Genomic DNA, 18,665 nt, shown 5'->3' on the forward strand with positions numbered 1-18,665 from the left:
GGAGCAGAGTGGCTGCTGGGCTGCTGTGCACCAGAATTGCTGTGCTGTGGTGTTTTGTGAGGGTCCCCAGGGTGAGGTGAGAGATGAGAATTGACTCCCAAGTTCTCTGAAGGCCGATTTATTATTCTATTCTATTCTATTCTATTCTATTCTATTCTATTCTATTCTATTCTATTCTATTCTATTCTATTCTATTCTATTCTATTCTATTCTATTCTATTCCTAAAGAAAGAGAAAGGAGACATCAGAAGGTTAAACAAGAATGAATAATAAAAACTCATTACTGACCAGAGAGTCTGACACAGCTGGACTGGGATTGGCCATTAAATTAAAAACAATTCACATGGAACCAATCAAAGATGCACCTGTTGGTGAGCAGCCTCCAGAGCACATTCCAAGCAAACAGATAATTATTGTTTACATTTCTTTTCTGAGGCTTCTCAGGAGAAAAATCCTGGCAAAGGGATATTTTAGAAAATATGGTGACTTTGCTGTGCTGGGATGGGTGGAGTTGCAGAGCCCCCAGGAAGGGGAAGCTCTGTTGGAAATCCACATTTACATGTGTGTGAAGATGCTCAATACAATCCCTTGAAGTGCTCTGTCTTCCTAGTGGGACTGCTTTGATCCCCTTTAAAATTCAGGATAGTTACTGCTCGTTGCTTTTCTGTGCGAAGGCTCTGTTGGTTTGAAGCTTGGTGCACTGAAGGTTGTTGGGGCTGGAAACACCTCTGGTGGATTTTGTTCCTTCTGCCTGTGTGCCTGGGAACCCTCCCCACCCTTCCTGGAGCAGCAGTGGGTGCTGTTTTACAAGAGGTGATTTGGTGGTTGTTCTGTATTTCCTGCAGAATGGGAGAGTGGCTACTGAGAAAACAATTTAAAGCAGAAATCCAAAGAATGCTGGGCAATTCAGACATAATTTTTCTCCCTCACATTTCACTGCAAGGCAAGAGTAAGTGCTAAGAAAGCAAAGGAGCTGTCAGTGACAGCCTGTGCTGCCCACCCTGTGCTACATGGCAGGAACAAAGAATATTTTTCCTGCCTTTTATAATGATTCACTTTACAGGAGGAGAGGGTAGGCTGCCATGTCATTTTCCTTCCGAAATGCTGTGGGCAAATGGTTTTCAGTTCCTTTCCTGACATTTTTACATAAAACATGGTTTGCTGTAGGAGTTATTAAAACCTCTTGGAAGCAGTGGATCCAAGTACTCATTTGCAAAACTGAGGCAGAACAGATTCCAGCCTTGTCATCCGTGTAAATTCAGGAAGAATTACAGAGGTCAAATGGCTTCAAAGCTGCTTTTAGGCAGTGTCTGCTTGTAGCCAAGTTCCTGATCCTTCTTAAGAAAGGGAAATCTCTGCCCTGCTGTGCACTGTGGAAGCAAAAGCAGTCAAATTGTGTGAGATAATTTATATTGGGAGTTTCTGAGGCAGACTGAAGTTGATTTTAGAAGGGAAGGCTGAAAAAAAGTTCAATATAAATGACTTGCCTTTGAATACTTTGTGTGGTCTCCTCTTGGGGCAGGCAGTGGACCAGCTGTCTTGGGTGAGTAATTCTCTCCCGAGTTCCCTGTTGATCCCTGTGGTGCTGCTGCTGCTGGTTTTACTCACCCTCCAGAAGTAGGGAGGCTTGGCTTCCAGATCCTGTCTGGAAAATGGACAAGCACTTTGCAGAGCCATGGAAAGGTGCAGATCAGAGTGGAAGTTCAGGCTTGACAGGAGAAGGGAGAGTTAATTGATGGAGAGTGAAGAAATGTATAAATGACTCTTCCTCATGCTGTAGGAAGAAAGAAGCCTCTGCAGGAGCTAAACTGCTCTAAATCTCAAAAGATGAATATGATCAAAACAATTCTCTTTCCCTGCAACTGGCTGTGGCATCAGATGGTTTCTGCTCCTCTGATGCCTGCTGTTCCCAGCTGGTTCAGTTCCACCTGCTCTGGGACAGGCACTTTGCACCTCTGCAGTGCCTCACATCCTGCTGCTGGTGGAGTGTCCCATGCCAGGAGGAGGCAGGGACAGGTCATTAAGGAGCTTTGAGGAAGGCAGGAGGCCCAGAGAATGAGCCTGTGTTTGTGTAGCACTGAAGGAAAATCCCAACATCCTTGTGGCCTAATTGGTTACCGGGGTGTGCATAAGGGAGCAGTGGGAAATTGTTTGGGCCACTGAGCTCAGATTGGTGTCTGGCTGTTTGTGGGGTCCCTCTGGGCTCAGCTGGTGGTCAGTGCCCTTTACCAATAGCTGGGGGCTCAGGAGTCAGCAGTGACAGCATCCTGAGCACTGCCAGCTGAAATGCTGGGAGGGCAAGGCAGGAATCCTGCCCCTCTGCACATCCCTGTGAGGGCAGTGCAGGAATCCTGCCCCTCTGCACATCCCTGTGAGGGCAGTGCAGGAATCCTGCCCCTCTGCACATCCCTGGCAGGGCAATGCAGGAATCCTGCCCCTCTGCCCATCCCTGGCAGGGCAATGCAGGAATCCTGCACCTCTGCCCATCCCTGGCAGGGCAAGGCAGGAATCCTGCCCCTCTGCACATCCCTGTGATTGCAAGGCAGGAATCCTGCCCCTCTGCCCATCCCTGGCAGGGCAGTGCAGGAATCCTGCCCCTCTGCCCATCCCTGGCAGGGCAATGCAGGAATCCTGCCCCTCTGCCCATCCCTGGGAGGGCAGTGCAGGAATCCTGCCCCTCTGCACATCCCTGGCAGGGCAGTGCAGGAATGCTGCCCCCCTGCCAGCCTGAGTGCTCAGTGTCCCTGTCCCAGCACAAAGACCAGGAACAAATCCAGTAAGCTCTCTGAGGTGGTCAGAGCTGGAGCATGGACCAAGCCTTTCTCAGAGGTGCTCTGGGACAGGAGAAGAGGCAGCAGGCACAAGTTGGAACATGAGAAATTCTGGCCAGGTAAAACAGGAAAAAATTGCTGTGAATTGATCAAACTCTGGAACCAGATCCTGGAGAAGGGGTGACCTCTGTGCTGATGGTGTTGTGGACTTGCTGGGCAGAGCCCTGAGCACCTTGCTTTGAGCAGCAGACTGGATTAGAGACCTCCAGAGGTTCCTTCCCAGCTGTGTGGTTCAGCAGTGCTGGCATGGAACCAGCTCCCTCAGCTCCCAGGCACTGGCTTATCATCAGCCATCAATCTCTTAGTTGTTGAACTTTTTACCCAATTTTACTTTCCCACTGCCCCTTCTTGGGAAGGATGCTCTGAGGTTTTTTTTTTTTTATTACTCCAGACAGGTTTAGTGCTAAAATATTTCTTTAGATATTTTTTTAAGCAAGGTGGCCTCTGGCTGCAGTTAGTGTCCAGTTGGAGGGAGCTGGCAGCATTATATAGCAACACTAAAGCAAATCATTCTACCTCATAGCATTATTACCTTGATCTGAAAATATCCCCAGGCTGTAATTTGTCACTAATATTGCTTTCAGCTAAACTTATCCATACAAAAAGAAAGGAGTTAATAGAGCTGCAGTTCTGTAGTTGCCATCACCATTTTTTTGGGGATGAGTTATTGCTTAGCACATTTTACTGACCAAGCTTATAGAGTTCTTGGACCTTGAAAAATGATGCAGTGGTTTATCACAGACTCCATAAATTGTTGGACTATGTAGCAGCAATATGTTAGACTCCTCCAGCACAGGAAAGGAAGGTGTCTCTGAGGCACATGAAGCACAGGATATCCACACTGCACTGGTGTGAACACGTGGTTGTGACTGCCAGCAGCAGAACTGATGGAATGGTACTGAGCTTCACTGCTGCTTCTGTGCTTTTGCTTGTTTTATGCCATACTTAACATAATTTGAATGCTGTGACAGTGACAATGACAGTGATATACTAGAATGTAATTCCACCTGAGACAATGCAGCTGGAATTAATAAGCTGGAGAGACAAGGCTGAGGTATTTTGTCATCACTTTTTCTCATTCCATTGTTTTGTTCTTTTCCTGGTGGAAATGCTGGCAAACCCAGTGAGGGGAGGAAGTGTCTAGCTCAGGGGATGCTCTGGGTCAGCACAGGGAGGACAGGCAGGCACTGTGGTCCCCTGTGCTACAGCAAAGGTTGGGGCAGCATCATCCCTGATGCCTGTAAGCTGAAGATGGAAGTGCCATGAGCAGCTGAAGCTGGTATGGTGAGAGGAGTGTCCTGTATCCACATCCAAATCCCCTGGTCATGCTGTGCTGCCTCGTGCCTTTTCTGGCAGAGGAGACTCAGAGTGAGAGTGCCTCACTTGCTGATAGGTTTTGGTGATGGAGTCAGAAAGGATCTTGCTGGTACAGCCTAATGGATCTTATCTGGGGTATTGGACCCTGAAGGACAAATTCAGTATCAGGGGAAAAAAGTTTGGGTGAGGAGCTTCAAAACTCCTGACTCATCTCTTGAATTGTGCCTTGAAGCTCACAGAAGTCACTAGAAAGGGCAGAGCTGCTTGAAGAGTTTACCCTGTTGTTGTTTTCATGCCAAAGAGAAATGAGTTACCAGCTTCTGACAGAAAGGAAGCTTCTCACTCTTCTTTTGTGCCAAAGTGCAGCTATTGATGAGGGCTGATCCTGAAGTGCCCCAGAACTATGATGATCTTGTGATCCCTAAATGGGGCCATTTAACCCATGCAGAAAGTCAAGGAGGACAGGACCACTCCTCTGTCCAGCCTCACTGCTCATTAAAGAAGCAGACCACAGTTAAATTAATATATTGCAATGGCTCTGGCCACAGCTGAACTGCTGCTGGAAAGCTGAACTGAGCTGTGCTGCTTTTCTGGGTGTGAGAATGCAGCTCAGATAGTGAGGAGACTGCTAGAGCTGTTTTTACAGCCTTGTAAAATTAAACTTTCTGTGCAATTGGCCTATAATGTTAACTCAGCTCTCCTGGCAGGTATTTTTGTTTTTTTAAATAGCCAGGGAAAATAGAGTTATAAAATCAGCTGTTACTCATGTTTTGCGAGAGATTTGGATTTGTGGTTCTTTTTAAAGTTTGTTGCTTAATTTAAAGGAGTATGAAAGAGACTAGCAAGAGAAATTAATTGACATGAGGAACTCTAGCAGACTTTAAATTAGTAGTTTCTCTAGTCAGTAACACATTTTAAAATGTGTGAAAATACCTGCATGCACAAACAGTCTATGATGGCTTGTCAGAGAGCTAAGCTGGGAGAAACTGTACTCATATCAAGTGGCAATCTTAGACTAATCCACATCTTGAACACATTTTTAAATTAATTGTCTGTGGCCTGTTAAAAATACTGGGAAATGGGCAAGTTTATGGGGGAGGGAAGGAAAAAAATGAGTATGGATAGATAATGCTTTGTTCTGTGTACAGAAACAATCTGAATAAAAGCAGAAGAATAATGGTCTTTTTTTGACATCAGCTGCATGGGGGTTTTGGTTGGCAGTACAATAATAACAGCTGTCAGGCAGTACCGTGATACAATTTGATGTTTTTCTTTGAAATCCTCTAGCTGAGATTCCTCTAAAGTAAATTGTGATTTTTGGTACCTACTGGATGTGCTTTAACTGAGCTACAGGTACTTGGTACTGCCTGAAAATTTGGCTTTTCAGGGATGCCAGGTTAGGCACCCAAAATCATTGGTACCTTTAGGGAAGAAAATATGTACCTTTTTCATTCTTCTATTATTGATCTTGGCTGTTGAAGTGTAAAACTTCAGGCTTCTTTTTCCTGGTATTTTCCCCATGTTTTAATAGGTTTCCATGGGGAAAATGCCAAGTGGTCCCTTCACTGACCCATTCCTCTGCAAATGAATGTCATTGATACATCCCAGTTCACTGCCTATCAGTGTGAAAGCTGTAATACAATTTTTATCTGCCAAATGCCTCATTCTGTTTGTTTTAAATAACATTTTCTCTCAGTTGCATTTTAAACAGCTGTTTTCTAAATCCCTCCACAAATAGCAGTTGCATTTTATAATGATGGTCTTTGCCATTTAAGTTTTTAACTAGTGGTTTGATTTCCTGCTCTCTGAGATAGCTCAATGGAGTTTGAGCTGTGGTGGTGTGATACTGGTGTTGGTGGGTTTAAAGGTCTCATATTTTGGTTTAAGTGTTGGAGATTTTGCACATATGCAGGCATCTGGAATTATACTCAGGCACCCCAAACTGCTGTGTTTTGTATTTTATGTATTGTGTCTTCTGCAAAAGATTGAAGTCCTGCTTCTGATCCACTTCTGTCCTCCAGGAGCCTTTCAGATCCACTGCCTTGTGGTGGTTGGGCTGCACTGCTCCTCCTGCTCTGTCTTGGCTTTTAGTGGTATTTCACAGGCAGAGAAATTAGAAAAGGTCTTTATTTGCCTTGTGCCTAGAGGCTGCTTGTTGTTCTGTGGGTTTGTGCTCTTCAGCTGCTTGTATTTCACACTACTCTAGCGTGACTTTCTAGTTTTCAGGCCTATTTATTTTTGTTTTAGCCTTCAAGGGATCTGTGGCAATGTCTTAAACCAGCTTTGCTTCTGGAAAATCACAGTGTGCAGCTGAAACTTGGAACACTGAGTGTGTCCACCTACAGTGGGGTTTGTTTGTCCCAGCCTGAGATGGCTGTGATACTGAGATTTTCTCAGTTTCTCTTGGTGAAACTTAGCCATGCCAAAGTTCAATTTGGGTTGTGTGGACCATTTTAAACTAAATTTAAACCTGAAAACCTGCTTGCTAAGAGGCTCTAAATTGTCAAGGTTTTCAGGTTTTTTCAGTTAAGGGAGTTTTGTATTGGTAGAGGAGAAGATGTGTTGAATTCTTTCTGTTTCATCTGATGCTTGGTTGGGTCTCTAAAGCTTTAATCCCAGTTATGGTTTATTTCTGGTACCATAAATGGTATAACTTCCATGAATGTTTACCCCTTTTTGCATTTTTTTGGAATGGGCTTCTCCACTTAGCTTCTCTCCTGTGCCTGTGAGATATTCAGAACTGGAATTCAGATTACCCAACTGCACATTGAATAAAGCCCTTCCCTATTAAACAATTATTGAATTGTTTATAGCCTAGGTAGCTTCCCCATACAAGCTTTCCTGCTAAGCCAACCCTGTCTCAAGCCTTGAGTAATTCTCCAGAGATGTTGGCATTTAGGTGAGGTTTGCAGGGCTCAGGAGTCCAGTGCAAATTTTCTGTCTACAGACATATATGAACAGTGATGAATTAGCAGTGTTTTGTCTCTGAGCCAAGAAACAGAATTTATTGCTGAAAGACCATTTTTTTGTCTGTCTAACAATAAAATGATTTTCTGAACATTTAGGCAGGGCAGTTTTTGATTAAAAATAGTTTTGCCAGTGCTATGGATGTTGAATTATGAGCTGTGGGCATCAGAGATTAAATACTTGTTGCGGGGAGCTCTCTGGAACTGAGCCTGTGAAAAGGGTGCATTATGCTGCAAATTTATGAAATATTGATTTCCATAACAGTCTACAGGCACTAATGATTTTTCTAATATGGTGGTAAATAATATGAAAGAGATTAATATCTCTACAGAAGAAGTAATTGCAAATATGTTTAAACAACATACGAATTACACTTGGGGATGCTGAGGAAGATTCAGCTTTGGCCTCTTGGGATGGGCAGGGTTGGAAAGGACCTCTGGAGGTACCTTGTCCAAGCTCCCTGCCCAAGGAAGGAGCACATTACAGGGCTGTGTGCTGTGGGCTTTTGAATATTTTCAGGGAAGTATCCAAAACCACCTTGGCCATCTTGTCACCTTCTGCTGCTGAAGCTCCCCGTGTTTCTTGAGGTCTGTGATCTGTGCTGAGGGCTGCATGTTTGGCTTTGGAGGTCACAGCCACGTGCTGGAGGAAGCAAGGCATGCTCTCCTCAGAGTTAGCATCCTTCTGTATCACCCTGGGGTTTCCTGGCAGCCTGCTCTGAGCCAGCTCAGCCAGGCACACTTCACCCTCCGTAGCAAAGCTGTTGCTTGCACCAGGGGTGGTTTCTTTACAAAGGCTCAAAGAAGTTGTTCCTGCAAAGCTTGTGCTCTCAGCATTCATTATGGAATTGCCTCTCCACAGAGATTAGCAATTTGAATTTGTCGTTACTTTTTCAGTCAGTGTAAATATTTTAGAGCAATAACTTCCTCCAGAAGAATGAGGGAAATGGATTTGGTTGTCTTAATTTTGTGTAGAGGGAAACACAATTTTCAGGCATTATCCTTAAGCATCACTTAGATACCCACGTGAGGCACTTTTTTGACTCACTGCTTCGCTTTTCTTCATGAAACAAAATTGATGCTCTTCTACAGGCTTCAGTCTTTAAATTTCATTAGGAGGTGTGACATCGGGTCCTCAGTGCACTGAAAATGGGCTGGCAGCTTTAGTTACAGCTTGAGTGTTTGTTTTATGTTTTGAATGGTTGGTGTAGCATCAGAGGTGGAACTGCTCGTGGCATGTGTGTGAACTCCTGTAGGCAGTAAATGACCAAGAATTGGTGCTGTGTTTGGGGGATAAATGAACAAGAAATTGTGCTGTGTTTGGGGGGATAAATGACCAAGAAGTGGTGCTGTGTTTGGGGGGTAAATGACCAAGAAGTGGTGCTGTGTTTGGGGGGTAAATGGCCAAGAAGTGGTGCTGTGTTTGGGGAGGTAAATGAACAAGGAGTGGTGCTGTGTTTGGGGGGTAAATGACCAAGAAGTGGTGCTGAGTTTGGGGGGTAAATGACCAAGAATTGGTGCTGTGTTTGGGGGGTAAATGACCAAGAAGTAGTGCTGAGTTTGGGGGGGATGCAGAGGCACAGTTTGGGCTTTGGTTTCTGAAATGCCAGCTCTGGGATGTGTGACCTAGGTAAACATGCACAGTTGTGGCCTCAAAGTCTCAAAAAGCAGAGTTTCTTAAAGAACACAAAATGCTCGTGAGGGGCTCGTGCAAAGGATGAGCTTGGGGGAAGGAAGCTGCCTGACAGAAATGTTCATTCCTAAGTGTAGGCATGTCTGAGTGAAAGCCTGTCACCCCTGGGGCATGTGGACCCTGTCTTTGTGACCAAATTCAGAGCACATGGACATACAATCCATTGTCCCTTCCCAACCTTGAACATTTATTTGTTTTTGTGATTTTTGCTAAGGTATCTCAAGGATATTTGTAGTACATTATTTTTTTATTGCGTTCTGCTTTATTCTCCATGCTGCAATAACATCAAAGCCTTGCAAGGCCTGTAAAAAAAAGGATGGCAGAGGATATTGGCATTCAGGAGCAGTGCCTAAAGTCCCTCAGGGTGGAAACTCAAATGTTGGCTATTGCAGGCCTGCCTGAAGCTGCCACGGTGTATTGCAGCTCTGCTGGAAACTGTCCTCCAAGGACTGCTGGAGTCATCCCATTACTGATTTATGGCTCAAGCTTTCCAGCACACAGTGCTGGCCTGCTGTTTCTGAGGGTGTTAATACCTGAGTGAAAGGTGAGTTTGCTGTAGATGGGTGAGTCAGATGGGTGAGTCAACTTTTGTATAACTAATGAAACAGTTAAAAAAAAAGGCAACAACAGCACCCAAATACAAAAGATCCCAAAGGGTTTGAGATTAGGAGAGTGCTGAGGAAGCTTTGATTGTTGTTAAGGTCAGTTAACTGCAGCAGATCCTGTAGAGGTTTGGTGAAGTTTCAGAACCATATCCTTTCAGTTGTGCTGTGAAAGCAAGTGGCATATGGTGCTTCTAACATTCTGGTGAGAATAAAGATGATGACTGTGTTTTTATTAAGATCACTCTTTTTTTGAAGGCTCAGAATGAAAAACTCCCCATCCCAACCTTCAGCCCTCTTCAGCTGCAATGAGAGTATTCATACTGCAATCACACACAGCTCGTGACCACATTACAGAGCTACTTTAAAGTCAAGTAACTTCGCTGTTGCCTGAATATTTAATCAACTTTTTGGCTGGGTTTTCTTGCAAGCCTCAGATTCCATAATGTAAGCCATTTGTGCTGCAGATGTACCTATGGAAAAAAAAAAAGGAGAAAAGAAAAAAGGAGACAGAAAGCCATTCTTCCACCTTTTATATCCCAGCTGAGCTTGAAACTGGCAGAATCATTAAGTGTAATGCCAAGTGTCTGGTGTGTGAGCAAATGTGTAATAATTGTACTTTGGATCCAGCAGTGTTTTAGGGCAAACTGCATACAATTTCCAGCAGTTACTCTTGCAAAGTGGTTTCCTTTCTTTGGTTCCATTTTCTTCAAGAAATATCTGCATAATAAAACTGCAAACTCAACTTATGCTTTGTACTTACTTAAATTATGTTATGTACGAGGTAACTAAAGCAAACAAAGCTAGTAGAAGATAGTTGTCTGTATAAAATGTAATCCATAAAATGGATTTAGCTGGTACTGGTCTGGTCTTTATCATTCTCCTCAAGGCCCTACACTCTTTGTGGTCATCTTAAAAAGTTGCCCTTGGTGTCAGATTGGTGTTAAAATTGTTCATTTCAAACGTATGGTCAGGACCAGAATTGTTAAAGCTGGTGAGCTCTGATTTATAGCAAATTTGTTCACCTTATCATTCTCTACAAGAGCTTTTTTTTTTTTTTACTGATATGTAAATATTTAGTCTTGGAATGTCTCCTTCACCGTATATGTGTGTGCATACATGTGTATCATGCATATATTTGTGAAAAAATTATAATTGTGTACCTATAATGCAGCATCTCTCCTTTGAGTGCTCTCAGACAAAGGGAGGGATTCCTCATGCAGCAGATGGTACAGTTTATGAAATACATAACATTTTACAGGGAGTTTTTCCATGCAGTTTCAGAGTGACGGGATGGACAGGGAAAAATACTTTTGGAGAAACAGCTTATTTTGGTGGTCAAGAAGCGTAGAAGGTTTGAAGCTGGTCATTCACTAAGCATGTCTATCAGAACTGTGTCTCTTTGTTCCCTCAAAACAATAGGAAATTCACATTTATGTGTGGAAAGGCTGATGAAGTTGGTACATTTGGGGTGAGGGATACATCAGTGCTACTGGGAGCAGTGTTTGACTTCACCTTTCCCCATCTGTTTTTAAAATGTTCTTGTAAAACCACCCAGTGTTGTCCCATGTACCACCCACACTCTTTTTCTATCTTTTTCAGGCTAAGCACACATTTCATGCAGTTCTCAAGAGGCCAAGGTTACCTGATTTCCTCTCTTTTTGTCTCCTCTCCTGTAGCTGTTGCAGCTCCTGGAGTCTGAGACCACGCAGCTGGAAGCCTTTCTGGAATGGAAGCAACTGGAACCAGTTTACTGGCAGTGGATGGTAACAAATCAAACTGATTTTGAGGGGTGCATCTTTCTTGACTTTACCATAGCTGGCTACTCCCAAAGGCCCTTAAGTCTCACAAAATTAAATGTTGCAAACCATCTGTTAAACAGCACTTGAGAGAAAGGAAAAAAAAGCCTTGGTAAAGTAAGGAATGTTTTCATAGTTCTGGGATAGATGAGTAATGTACTGATTGACTCTCACAATTAACAGACAGATATCATGTGTATATGTTCAGAAAAGTTTTATAGATTTATAGTTCTGTTTTACCCCTTGCACTGTTATCAGGGGACAGCCTGGGCTTGGGACATCTGGGAGGGTCAGCTTGTCACTGTGGCAGATCCTGACCTCCAGTCAGGACCTGAGGAAGTAAACTCCACAGTTCTCTTTCATTCCTGTTTTCTTCAATGGGACTCACTCAGCTAAGCTGAGGAATTGCAGGGCAGAATGGCAGAATTTCATATAGTCAACACAAATGAAAAGGTCTGATCTTCACGTTTTTTAATAGTTTTTAAACATAGCTGTTGCACATTTTTGTAAAATTAAATGGCTTTTCAGAAGAGGGCCTCTAAGCTTTATTGCAGTCTTGAGAACAACTAAATTTGCTGGCAGCTGATATTGAAAACAACTTCATTTTTCCCCAGCCAAATAGTGTGTTGACATTGCTGATTTCCCCTTGAACTGTGTTGAATGATCATAAGAAAATCAATAACCCTTTCTCTGTGCATCTTAGGATTTCTCAAGTGAGTGCAAACGATGCCATCCATCTCACTTCTCTCTACCACTTTTGCCCATTCAGTGTTGCTGAAATAATTCTTTAGCACACCACATTAGCTCTATGAGCTTACAGAATTTTGAGAATCAGTTGAGCTGACTGCTAATTGCCCATGTGCCTTTTTCTACATTAAAAGCAGGGCAAAGGGCAGTGTGAAATTGCCTCACCTGTCTGGAAGAGTACTTCCAATTTCCATTAGTTCTCTAATGGTTTTTGCTTTACATGTTTACCATCTTAGGGTTTTTTGGAAAGCATCAACATTAACACAGGCCTGGCTCCCAGGGGGAAAATATAACTGCAATTATTTCTGTGTATCCACCAAAACATTTGCCTTTGACGTGTTGAAGAGTGTTAGCCTGATTCTTGGAGTTAAGTTCTAAAGAAATACTTGAAAACTGACCAGCAGCATCTTTTTAAGCTACTCAGTGTGCTGGATGGTGAATTTGCCTTTTTCTTTTGTTTCTGTGCTGATGGTGGTTGTTCCTGTGTGCAGTGGGATGTATGGGGATGAGGTGTGCCTAGAAAAGACAGTAGTTTTCTCTTTGTACCAAACTTGTGTTTTGCTTTGCTGATCTGATGGATGGGGTGGTTCTTGCACAGAGCATGGCATGAACTGCAGTAATCACAGAATATCCTCAGCTGGAAGGAATCCACCGAGTCCAACTCCTGGCCCTGCACAAGACAGCCCAAAAATCCCACCACGTGCCTGAGAGCATTGTCTGAATGTTAATGTTACTTTACAATTCTGTCATTTACATTCTGACACAAAATAAGGCATAAACAGAAGAACCCCAAACCCCAAAGGCCTTTGCTTTCTCTCTTTGCAGTTTGTTATCCTGTCCATGTCCCTGCCATGTCTGTGTTCTCAGGAGCTGGGCCATGGTGCTGCTTTGTGCCAATTCCCAGCACCAGTGCTTGCCCAGAAAGGAGCTTCTGCAGGGTGTCCTGTGCCATTCTTAGCTGTCTTATGAAGCTTTTTCTTGCATGAGTCTAAGAATCTCTTGCTCTGAATTAAGCCAGTTTTTAACCTACCTTCTGAGAAAAGAGAGAAAGAGGAGAAAAAAATAAAATTTCCCATCCTCTTTATAGCAATCTTTTATATAAGTGAAGGTTGTTAGCATGTCACTGCCTTCCCAGTCCCTGTTTCTAGGCTAAGCTGAAATTTTGATGTCTTTATGTGTCCTTGTAGGCCATACATTCCAGCTTTTGATGTTTGTTGCTGCTCTCATCTGGGACTTCCCCTCCTGTTTGTCTGTGTTTAACTTCAAGTGCCTCACCTGTATGTCAGCATTACAGTCAGCACTCTTCTCTCCCTGGGACTTGTGCTTATGGTTTGTGACACGGTGCTTGACTTGAGCAGGGTGACATTGGTGGCTTTGGCTCTCTGACATCTCCTCCAGCAGTGCTGCTGCTGTGCTCTAATGATGCACTTGGCTTTTCCTTGCTGGTGCACAGACCACGCTGCTCAACTGCTGAATTTCCTGCCAGTGTTTCTAAATTACCCCTTCAGTTGCTAAAGATAATTTTGGATGCAAATTATGTCCTTAAAAGAGATTATGACCTCTCCTATTGAATGTCTTCTTGATAACAGCATGGAAATAAATATTTAATATTCTGTGAGTGAGGCCTATGTCCTTTAGTTATGCTGTGCTATTCAGGCTTGAAAAATGTGTGTTTCTGCACAGTCTGTGCACCAGAGTGTATAGATGGGCTCTGAATGTTTTGTTTAAATGCTTTTGGGTTTTTCTGTGTTTTTTTTTCCCCCTTGAGTATTTGAAATAGCAGTTGCTACCTTGGAAGGCAATTGCACAGTTAATTATCAAACCAGCTCGATGGTCATGGTCAGGCAGAGCTGTCAGCTCCTGACCAGTCTGGAGCAGGGATCCCTGGGTGTTTCTCAGCTTGTGGAGTTTTCTATGGGCACAAGTGACCCTGTGGGTGTTAGAATGGGGGTTGTCCTGAACAGTGTGAGCATGTACCTCCCTGCTCATCACTTTGTTACATACCAAAAGCCCTAGGAGTGCATCCAAGCTCAGAATTTGAGAGGAAGGGCATGTCTAGAGCTGCTGCAGTGCTGATCACCTCCATCTCAGGAGTGTTACTTTATGCTTTAGTGCAGTGCAGAGTAGCTGACTGTGCAGTGCTTTCTAAAATAAGCTAGGTTAGCAACATAAAGTTTTCTGTTAACTTGGAAATATGTTATAGTGAACTGAGGGGGTTCTCTCTTAAAATAACTCTGAAATTGTGGAGCAACTGTAGATTGAGATGGCAGCAGTGAATTCCTAGCTAAGAATTACCACAAGGATGGGGGGAACCATTTTAGCTCCTGCTGAAAAGTAACTTTTATTGTTTTTTTGTTTAGGAAACTGTGTTGGATGATATGGCTGAGGAGGGAAATATGTGTGTGTCCCAGGATGCTGATGTGGAGAAAAGAAGGCTGCCAGAGGTGACCTCCTGCTGCCCCTGGGCTGCCAGGCTGGCTGGGCAAATGGACAGGTTATCCAGGGACCTGCTGGCTCTGCAGGAGCAGCTGCATCAGCTCGTGGCTCAGAGAAAGGCTGCCTGGTGGGAGAAGGTAAGGGCTGGGGTGCTGTTTATCACCACTGCAGGTGTTTGGGATCCTGCACTTTGCAGCTCTCTGTCCATGGCCTGTCCAGGACAGGTCCCTGTGGCTGCTCTGTGCCACCCTTGCTGCAGTCACAGTGCCAGGGCTGCAGCTCCCTGGGGCTTTGTGCCCACAGCCTGCCCAGTGATCCTACAAACACAAAGAGAGGACAAACAAAACCAGTGTTCTCCTGGAAGGGCAGGCTTCAAAGCATAGGCACTGCAGAGGAGAGAAGAGAAAGAAAAGAGGAGGAGTCATGGCAGCCCCCAGAGGGTATGGATGCAGCAGGCTGAAAGCAGTGCTGATGGTCTCAGTGAGAAAATGAAGTATTTACAGGGAAAGAGGCCAGAGCTTGTCGTCTTTCATTGAATTAGGAGTCTCTGAAATGTCTGATGGGGAAGGAAGAAGAGGAATTTGAAACCTGTGAAGTGAGGGAAGAGACTGAGCCCAAGATTTGATGGCAGAACAGCCTGGCTGTGGGAGGCTGGCTGTGGAGGAAAGCAGGTGATATGAAGGAAGGGTGCCTGGTATTTGCTGTACAAGGATGGGGAGACACTGGGAAGCACCCAGAGTACTGGTGGGGCACAAATAAAGGAGGTTTAGGTAATGTAGATGTGGAAGGTGAATCTGAGTACCAACATCCTGGCACAAGGAGAACAATGAAGATGCAGGCATAAAAAACTAGTGATTCTTTCCAGGCAGCAAGGGGAGAGAAGGCTGCCAGAGAATCCACAATACCTGTGGGTGGAGAAAAAGTGAAAGAAACGATTGGGATGACAGAGCAGTAATAAAATTGCTGTATCACCACTTTGTGTCTGTCTTAACTCAGGAGAGGGTTTTTTTAGCCCAGAGTATTTGATTTTTTTTCTTTTCAGGACAGAGGGGAGTGTGTGGTTTTAGATTGGGGTGTTGGTAGACAGGATTGCAGATCAGCTGGCACAATGGAAAATGGCAGGTTGTCAGATCAAAAAGTATCTGCCCAAGAGTTCAAAAGATGGCTGGAGTGGGGAAAGTGTGTGCAGAGCTAATTGCTCTCTTCCACCTTAAGCATAAGGAGCTAATTAGGATCAATGGGACAGGGAGGGCACCAGGAGCTGCTGCTTCACACAGAGTACAAAACTTCTTCCCACAGGGCACTGTGGGTATAAGCATTGTACATGGGTTTGAAATCTGCTGTACATGTTCTTGGGAGTTGAATCCATCAAAGACTATAAAATATGCAGATACAAATGGCAACCTTATGAGTTAGTGGGAGAACAAATCATTGCAGGCTGGGGGAATATCCTGAGGAAGCATATCCATGTATTTACATTTGTCTCAGAGCCTTCTCTGGGCACTTGCTGTCACTCACTGTCAGTGATGGGATACTGGACTAGGCAGATCTCTAGAATCATCAGATTTGCTTGTTCCTGGGCAAAATGGACATGACTGTTGTGGGACCACTCAGACCTCGAATTCTAAAAATAAAATTTCCAGTGCATGATTTCTAAAGCAAGATATGCTCTGACTTTTCTTATATGTTACAATATATATGATGTTAGGTGTTACATAACATCACACTGATTTTTGTTTTTTTTTTTTTTTAATAATTAAATTCAGGTTTTCAGTCCAGAAAGATTTAACTGATGATTTCTTCTTTGAAATAGATGTACTGATTGGATTTGAATAACGGTTGGTCTCGTTCCAGTGTTTCTGAGATTCTCTGGATGTCATATGAGTTTGTGACTGTGATAAATGGAGTGCATCTTAAGTGTGTTGTTAAAAGGCTGGTTTACCACAAATGCCTTCTCTTCTGCATATGCCCCGAAACAGAATTGTTTTGTAATTCTACATGACAGCATTTTTTGGAATGCTTGGGGTCAGATGACTCTCCATCAATCCACTTTATATCAAGCCTTGCTTTGCATAGTGCTGCTGCTTTTGTGATGCTTTGTTCCTGTGGTCTGTCCTTTTTTCCAACAGCCAGTATGCTTGCTGAATGCAGGCTCCTCTATCAAGTGCGTGTTTCTGACCCCTTCTTTTCCCTGGAGAAATAAGCTTATCAAATCTTTCCTTCTATATTATTTTTTAATCAAACAAAGAGAAGGCACAGCAGTAGCTGAAGCCATTATCACTCACTTTGTATCTTGCAGTACTGAGACATCTGGAAATTATCTTGGCTCCTACAGGCATGCCCAGCTGAGGGCCAGCACAGTTTATTAGAGCTCTTATGTCCACTACCTTGTACTTGACAGAGAACCTGATAATGCACAGAGTGTTTGTGTCTGTTGTTGCCAGTAGGCCTGATGCCTGTGCCAGGGCACTGAGTAAGAACTGTTCTGAGCAGCAGAATTGAGTGCTGAAATGTGATGGGCAAGGGGAGAGACAGCTCAGTTCCTGCAGGGAGGAATGATGGCTGGGATCTGCTGAGTTCCTGTAGGGAGGAATGATGGCTGGGATCTGCTGAGTTCCTGTAGGGAGGAATGGTGGCTGGGATCTGCTGAGTTCCTGTAGGAGGGGAATGATGGCTGGGATCTGCTGAGTTCCTGTAGGGAGGAATGATGGCTGGGATCTGCTGAGTTCCTGTAGGAGGGGAATGATGGCTGGGATCTGCTGAGTTCCTGAGGGGAGGAATGGTGGCTGGGATGTGCTGAGTTCCTGAGGGGAGGAATGATGGCTGGGATGTGCTGAATTCCTGCAGAGGGGAATGATGGCTGGGATCTGCTGAGTTCCTGCAGGGAGGAATGGTGGCTGGGATCTGCTGAGTTCCTGAGGGAGGGAATGATGGCTGGGATCTGCTGAGTTCCTGAGGGAGGAATGGTGGCTGGGATCTGCTGAGTTCCTGAGGGAGGAATGATGGCTGGGATCTCCTGGAACTCTCTGCAGGGACCGGTGAGCATGTGGGCAGGAGTGGCTGCATTGGTGCCATTTGCAAATGGCATTTGATGCAGGCCCGGTGTCCTGGGTTGACTATATGATTCTTTTATCCCCAATCATCTCTTCTCTTTATGCTGAATAATAAGTTTTGCACCTTTAAGACTTGTTCCAGAGAGTGAACAGGTTGAAGACTTGTTCCAAGAGTGAAGAAGCAGCAGTTTGTTTTCAGACACTGCACTCACTTCTCTGCATTTCTGCTCCTGGACTCTGGTGTCTGTGGATGGACAGACAGCAGGACAGAGCTGTCCTTTGCTTTAGTTAGTTTAGCTAGCTGAGGCAAAGAAGTTCCATGTGGACTGTGGGGCTGAATCCGTAGAAGCAGCAGCAAAGGATTATTGAGGGTCCTTGTGCCGAGTAGGGAAGTGGTAAAACATCAGAAAAACTGCATGGAGATAAAGCCAGGCTAAGACATCTGAAGGAAGCATCGTAATTTTACACGTGTTTCTTTGGATTGTCACGGCACGTGAGCGAGCTCTGTGGAAAGGTCAGTGGTCAGAAACACTAAACTGGATGCTAAAACTGTTAGGGAAGCAGGAAAAAAGCAAAACTTGAAACATTCCCCTCTCTTTCTGGAATGTGATGTGGTGGTGGTCCCATTCATAAATTAAAATAAAAGGTGTTTGAGCTGGAAAGGAGCAGGGAAGGGATGCAGTGATGACCCGAGCTGTGAAAGGGTTCCTCTGAGGAAACTTACTGGGCTCCTTGCATAAGAAGAGGAGAGAATGCAGAGTGCATCACAATGGAGCAGGAGGAAGCATTTTATGTTCTTCTGATGCTCCTTGGTTTTCATGTGAGTGAACCTAGAGAAAATTACTCCACCTGCTCCAAGACTGTGGTTTGGGCTTCAAAAGCTGTTGAAGTGCCTTTCATTTAGGAAAGCCTGCAGCTGATTAATCTATTTATTTTGGACTGTGCAGAGGTATTTCAGATGGGTTAAAGTCATTGCTGTGCCATGATGCCTGGTTTGCACCACTGAATGTAATTTATGATTCAGGATGTGGTTTCAGGGGGAATGAATCTATTTGTTGGAAGTTTGATCACTTGCACACTGTGTTTCTGGTAGTTAAAACTATCAATCTTATGCCTCTTAAAATTAAGAAAATTACTTTGCTTCTTTTATTTTGTTTCATTCTTCATTTTCTTGTTTTCTTTTGTTTGTTTCTGCCTACCCCCAGCTGTTTCTGTGGTTAT

At 44.1% G+C, this 18,665-nt stretch overlaps 1 protein-coding gene across 3 annotated transcripts in view; it reads left to right on the forward strand.

Moving 5' to 3' along the window:
• The window catches only part of TEDC1 (tubulin epsilon and delta complex 1), a 70,334-nt gene that overhangs the window by 35,006 nt on the left and 16,663 nt on the right, over window positions 1-18,665 (forward strand). For 2 of the 3 annotated variants that reach the window (XM_074546508.1, XM_005493598.3), the window contains exons 6-7: window positions 11,089-11,175; window positions 14,316-14,528. In XM_074546508.1, the coding sequence (XP_074402609.1) occupies window positions 11,089-11,175; window positions 14,316-14,528 (300 nt within the window). The remainder of the gene's footprint in view (window positions 1-11,088; window positions 11,176-14,315; window positions 14,529-18,665) is intronic. The other variant, XM_074546509.1, reaches the window with a different exon arrangement.

Source organism: Zonotrichia albicollis, chromosome 8, assembly GCF_047830755.1.
Source record: "Zonotrichia albicollis isolate bZonAlb1 chromosome 8, bZonAlb1.hap1, whole genome shotgun sequence".
In the NCBI taxonomy this organism is placed as follows: domain Eukaryota; kingdom Metazoa; phylum Chordata; class Aves; order Passeriformes; family Passerellidae; genus Zonotrichia; species Zonotrichia albicollis.